Here is a 6,826-nt window from a genome sequence, read left to right on the forward strand (position 1 = left end):
ATTTAGTAACACTCAGAGTCCGTATATAAACATGAGTTGTTTATATATGTTTATATACGAACTCTGGTAACACTTATACACTTTTGAGTTCAAGTAAAAAAAGGAAAATTGTTACTTGCAACTGGCCAACTGTAAAAACGAACTGTTTGCGCATCACTTGAAATGGAAAGATTACAAAAAATGCGGGAAATTTTATATTTAAAACAGATGAGGCAAAGGCAGAAAACATAAAAATCTAAACACAATAAAAATTGTTTTTAGGAAGCATATTTGAACAGGACAATATAACCGTATAGATTACTAAAAGTCTTAGTACTGTCAAGTAGGAATAAATACAGCAACTTTTATATCCGAATGTATATATATGCTGTATTGAATATATAAATTACAACGATTAATACATGTATATTATAGAATAAAGTTTTATAAATATTAAGTGTTTACTAGTAACTTGTTAGTGAATAAAAGTGGTGTTTTAAAGATTTTTAAGATAGTTTTTTAAGATATAGTAGGGCAATAGGCCACTCCTTTTTTTAAGACAGTAGGGTATAAATTCCGGGAAAAATTTTAGGTGCCATTGCGTGTCGTGCTGCTGGGTCTTAGCCACGTAAAATAGAGTTGATACACGGCTGGAAAGTCTTACTGTGGGGTAAAATTGGGTGACCCCGTACTCTACATTTCCTATTTACGTGTTTAACAATTAACAACGTTCGTTTAGAGTCTTAGCGACATTTAGGTTTAAGTCTGAAAATATATCGGCTCGTAAAACCGCTGTAATGTAAATGCCATAACGCATGCGCAAAATGTGCTATTGCGCATACGCCGAGACGCCACACCGCAGAAGGTGGGACGACACAAGTAAAATCCTATTGGTTACGACAGTTGTTTAAAATTCTTGCAAATAAACGGTTCCAAAATAACATTTAATCCTATATGTTCTGCACATTTGACCTGCGTTCGTGAGATAGCAACATATGTTAAAGAACCAATATGAGCAAAACGAAATGCCGACTTATGTTTGCTGCATTTCCTGCAAGTTTGCAAGATACAATAGTAATAAAAATTGCTAAATGTAGGCTATCCTGTTAGAACAGCCTTTCTTACCTGGGATAAACTTACCAAAAAAAGGTAGAGAACCCCTGTGTTAGAACATTTCCAGTAATAATTACATCTAACTACTTTGATTATTTCCAGCGTTGTCAAAAGCCAATGCATGTGTTTATTTAATATTCACATAGACATATCTATGACGCTTTTGTGTTATAATGTGACGCATTATAGTTTAAAGCTCTTTGAAATGGGAAACAAATATCTAGCATGAATATGGGTAAATGAATAAATGAATGAATGAATAAATAAATGAATGAATGATTGTGACTTGCTTTATCCCATATCCCAACCGGAAAACGACAGTCGTTATAACACGGATGTGGAGTGTTGATGCACATTATATACCAGCTTACAAGTTTCCATGTATGTACTTTGTGGAGGAGCTTTTAAATAAAGAGTTCACTATAACGGTTATTGATATTATTTCTCAAGGCGGTGAATGATATTATTTCTCAGTGCGTGTTTACGAACAAACTGCGATAACAACTTGCTGTTGAAATAATACTGAACAAACACATTAAACGCTGTGGCGTAACATTGGCGTTTTGTGCATGCGTGGCCGTGTGACAACTACATCTGTCGCCTGACAGCTATAAAAGCGATATCAGTAGCTCATAGTTTGGACTTGGTCGATTTCCTAAGTTCGACGTGAAATATTTACCAAGCAGAGTCACCACCTGGCTATTTCCCCTTTATTTAGCCGAGAGGAAATAACCACGAAGTAAAATAGTATTGAACCAGTTTCAACGAAGCTATATTTTAGATTTTAGAATGTTACTCGAATCGCTAGCGCTCAATTATGAATTGAACAATATAGGTAGGCTGTTTTAAACTTGACGTGCGTGTTTTTATTTGATCGGTAAAAGTAAGGATATGCGCTTTTCATTTTTGAATGACGACTGTCGTTGTTATGCTTGGGTCATATTCATATAATTCCTAATACATTTCATAGATAATTTCGAAGGATAATTTAAAATATAGCTATGAGATCTCTTCTTGTTCTTCTATGCTGCGTGGGTTTGGTCACTGCTCAAGCTAACTGTAAGTAAAGTTTCCGTAGCAATTCGGTAGTTCTAGGTTATATTCTAAAAACAAACTACCGCCGCCGGAGCAGTTGCGCGCCTGCCTGAAACATAAAGGTGACAGGTTCAAGGCTCGACCCCGCTATACCATTGTAGGCGTATATTAAGTCGTCTTTGGTAAGGCACCTATAACGGTCATTGTATCAACGTTGTAATCTCTTATTCTTTGTTTAAATTGTCAGTCATACGTTATGAAAAAAATAAAAATTATCCACAAAAATACATAAGTGGTAACTATAGTAAGCGGGCGCGTGGTGCATGAAACAGAACAACCGTATTGTAACTACTGTCGTTTTAAGTCTTCTTTTATTCACAATCGTTCCCTCTGTAGTTGTTGCTGTGAACATTTGTGAGGGTGGACGTGCAGACATTGGGTGTCCAGCTGGCCAAGTGATGGTTATACAAAGGGCGTACTACGGTAGAAAAGATCCTTCAAAGTGAGTGTTTATAGAGTACTGTGGGGTAAGATGGGCCACCTTTAGCACATATTATCCAAATATCCTGATTGTGTTTTAAACAATTAACAACGGTATATTTGAGTCGCAAGGATACGATTTTATATTTCGTTGAATATTCTTTGTTTACTACCAAATGGGACGAGAAAATAGAAATAGGAGGTGTCCCATCTTTCCACACCCTACTGTAGTACCGTTTTCCCCTGATGAAGTTTTGCGGTAAGGCAGACGAAATGTCTCTTCTTACTGTAAATAAAAACTAAACGATTTGTGTGTTTTTAGGTGCCCTGGAAAAAACACAAACTACACAGAATGTGAGGCAACCAACTCAGAGGCTTACATTAAAAACGCTTGTGGTGGTCACCAGTCATGCTATTTGATATCCACCAACGATACCTTTGGCAGAGACCCATGCGAGGATACCTCAAAGTATACCCATGTCGAATACTACTGCCATGCACTTTAGTAATTCAAGAGTTGTTTTTTCTGCAACCATTAAATAAAAAGTAGAAGTTGCAAATTTGTTTATTAACAATTAACTTTGCGTGATTTTAAGATGTTCAACAGTCAGATACGAAGTTCCCCTTATACATAGTACCCTAAACAACGATTGCTAAGTTATTTTACTCTATATGCGTGTCAGGGTTGGCCATTACCAATTAAAAAAGCACGAAAACAGAACAAAATGAATTATACTAGGGTGGAGGGGAGGAGTGGGGGGGGGGGGTTGTTAATTGTTTAAAACACGATAAGGATATTAGGTGCTAAAGGTGTTCCATCTTCCCCCACCCTACTATATCTATTATGGTGTAAAATGCAAACCGGTGTGCAAAACAGTATGCTGGTTTTGTGCGAGTGAGCTCAAGTTTCCGAATTGGTTGAGATGGTGAAAAATGTCGCGCCGTGTGGCTAACGAATACAACTTGTTTATCCTTGCGTGGCCGGAAAACGCCCGGCTTACGAGTTACCACGTATATGTAAGTATGTGGGTAATTTTACTAATTTAAATATATATATATATATATATATATATATATATAAAATTGTATGGCTGATAATTTAGACAACACATTAGTGACCACCACTGGCTTAGAGCAATTGCCGTCAAGTGTCTTGCCCAAGGACACATAGGCTCACAATGGTAGCAGCGACGAGCCTTGAATTCATTTCCTTTGGTTTAAGCTGGCTAACCAACCGTGCCACGGCGCTGAACGCAATTACTAGATCGTTTGAACGCTTACCTTGGCGTTTAACCACCTTATGCTGCACATTATCACTGTGTGTTTACGTTAGCTTTAATTCTTTCGAAAACGATTCAATTCAGTGACCCGGTGAAATTAAATTAAAAGACAAACAATAAGTTACAAATCTTGCGGCTAGTGTTTCCCAATTTTATTTGAAAAGAACCATTTCCGTACTAGACGTTCGTCAACAGTCACGCAATAAGGGTAAAAGTTGCCAAATTTTATGATTGTAATATTCCAGAACTAATAAGTTTGATGAAATCATTACATTGAACATCACAGTTGCACCAATATATTTCAAAATTGAGCATTTTGCAATATAATTCGCTGGTGGAGAGTGGAGACCACAGTGCACATACCGTAATCTGCGGTTGCGAAACACTGTTGTAGTCAGCAGTGTAAAACAGAAATTCTCCCCGCATTTCTTGCATAATGCATTTACTAAACAGCCAAATAATAAGAAAAATAGAAAAACAACAGTTACAGTGTATAGGCCTGAACAGCAAATCGGTTTTACTATATCGGAGATTTAAAGTGCGGTAACCGTACGCTGTTGAGTATGTTTCTCTTTAAATTTTCATCAACGTTAATGAATGACTGATATTATAATTATATAATATAATACGAATCAACGAATGTATTTGTATTACTAACTTTTGCTCATAAAAGTATAAACACAATGCTAATGCATATATATATACCTAGCCCTGTCAAGTTGCTATCGCTATTTTAAGTGTGTCCTTTTATGTGACATTTATCCAAATTTTTACTCTGGTAATTTACAAAATTGTTAAACAATTTCGATATAAGTCAAATAAAACTCTCATGGAGTCATAGTGAAAACGAGAGACCATGAAAAAGCAATATTTTATAGGTTAGCATAATATGTACTGAGTGAATTCTTCACTAGGACCATTGGCATTGTAGGGGGTGTGTCGTGTGTTTGCACACATTTTTCCTCCAATTGATTTGTTTTAATCAAATACAACTTGATATCAATTACTCTTACTGTATTGTGGCTATTTCTAGATTTAGCAGCCACGCTTTTATTTGACACTTTTACTCAAGTAGTTTAACACATTGTTTTGTTGCTAATTCTCTTCGTTGTTTGAATTAATTGGATCTTTGCTACAGTATTCAAAGAGATAAACAAAGTTTATGTTACATTAACAGTCAATTTGTGATGTTATACAGCTTATAAGGACTGGCCCTGGAAAGAATTAGCTTAATTTTTCAAGTTAGATACTGTATTAATCTTTAATCGTTGCCATGAGTTCTGATGAATTATACACCAACACAAATCGACTGGACGGGCCGAGACAAGACTTATCTGACGCCTACAGTCTGCCAGCAAACTTTCTAGAGATTGAAGTATCAGACCCAGTAACACATGGTGTTGGGTGGAGAAATAGATTCACAGATTATGCAATTAAAGTACAGGTATGCGAACAGGTGGACTTGTGGTGTCTTTACCAAAATTTTCATTTAATTGCATATTTATTTGTTTTAATTAAATAAAAGGGTTAGAATATACTGTACGCTTTCTCTCAGGCCTGCTTTTTGGCCACTTTAAATTTTTTGATACGAACGCACAAGTTGTTTTAAAAAAGATTTTGCAGCTGGTATCACAGAGACTTAAGAAACATTATAAGACCAAAATTTTCACTGGCCACTAGCAACAGAACATCAAGGCATGCCATGGGACCCAGGATTTAGACTAAAGTGGCCCATTACCCAAAATAACTAGAATATAAATCTGGGATTTCAAACTGGAGTCTGCAACCCTGCAAGTGTTAAAACTTAAGAAGTTTGCCGACAATATTACAATTTTACAAAAACCTACTGCTTATATTTTTAACTGTAAATGGTTGTGGAAAATTTTGGAATTTAAAAAAATGATGAGCAAAAATGTTTGCGAAGCTCTTCACTATTTTGAGAAGTACTAAGCTCCTTGATGATGTCAATTGTCGCCCGGACTTAAGCACATCTTTAAAAATTATCTTTTTTTGCGCCTTGTCTGATTCTCAGCACCCTAGTTATTTAGCAAGTGTCCGGCATTGGACATGTTCCGAATAATGATGTATATTCCTTCCAGACCAATCTCCCTGTGTTTAAACACAAGGAATCATCGGTAAGAAGGCGTTACAGCGACTTTGAATGGTTAACAAGTGAACTGGAAAGAGATAGCAAGGTTTGTCACACAAAATGGTATTTATTGTTATTTTTTTTAAAGTTAATTTTTTGGTATTTTTGGAAAAAAAATGGATTTTTTTTAACTGTACTTTGCCATAAACCTGATGTGTCTGCCATTTAAACGGAAAAATGCTGCAAAGAGTGGTAGCCGGTAGTGTAAGTTTTCTGTAAGCAAGGAACTGATTTGTAATGATATGTTGTGTCTGCTATACTCTATGCATTATTTTAGGTTTATCTTGGTGCCAAACCTGTTGTTGCAGGCCTTCCATAATTTTTTTTAAGAATTAGTAAATAGTGCAAACTGTATTTGTGAAATTAGTTTTAAAAGGTTTTGTATAACTATCACTGCCTCTTCTGCATTTTAAACAATTTGGCAGGAATATAACTGAATAAATGTTAACAATTTACTAAACAAAATAAGGAAATTTAAAAAATAACAAAGCAAAATTTTCAGAAGCAAAATTCAGTAAATAGGAAGCTAGTGATATAAATTGGTGTCTCATACTGAATAACTTATGTATGAGTATGCTGCTGGTTTACCAATTATTTATTTACTATGTTATTTAAATATTAGGCTATAATTATGATTTATTAGCTTACAATAACAATTAACACTTTGCCCTTAAAAACTTTATTTTACTAAGAAACAAGACAACAATTAATTGATGATTTCATAGTTTTGGCACTAAGTGTAGCTATGTACAGTTGTCAACTTAAATAGTAGACTTGTATGAACAATTTC

The 6,826-nt window shown here is 35.2% G+C and overlaps 2 protein-coding genes across 2 annotated transcripts in view; both read left to right on the forward strand.

Moving 5' to 3' along the window:
- Positions 1–2,041: 2,041 nt before the first annotated feature.
- LOC100186357 (D-galactoside-specific lectin-like) lies at positions 2,042–3,167 on the forward strand. The gene is made up of 3 exons (XM_002124888.4): positions 2,042–2,151; positions 2,524–2,629; positions 2,930–3,167. Exons 1-3 carry the CDS (start codon positions 2,094–2,096, stop codon positions 3,111–3,113), a joined length of 348 nt encoding a protein of 115 aa, XP_002124924.1. The 5' UTR covers positions 2,042–2,093; the 3' UTR covers positions 3,114–3,167.
- A 1,916-nt stretch (positions 3,168–5,083) lies between these two features.
- Positions 5,084–6,826, forward strand: part of LOC100176145 (sorting nexin-12-like) — a 6,349-nt gene continuing 4,606 nt past the window's right edge. The window contains exons 1-2 of the mRNA XM_009862099.3: positions 5,084–5,331; positions 5,987–6,082. Of these exons, the coding sequence (XP_009860401.1) occupies positions 5,161–5,331; positions 5,987–6,082 (267 nt within the window). The 5' untranslated portion in view covers positions 5,084–5,160. The remainder of the gene's footprint in view (positions 5,332–5,986; positions 6,083–6,826) is intronic.

This window comes from Ciona intestinalis, chromosome 12 (genome assembly GCF_000224145.3).
Source record: "Ciona intestinalis chromosome 12, KH, whole genome shotgun sequence".
Classification (NCBI taxonomy): Eukaryota; Metazoa; Chordata; class Ascidiacea; order Phlebobranchia; family Cionidae; genus Ciona; species Ciona intestinalis.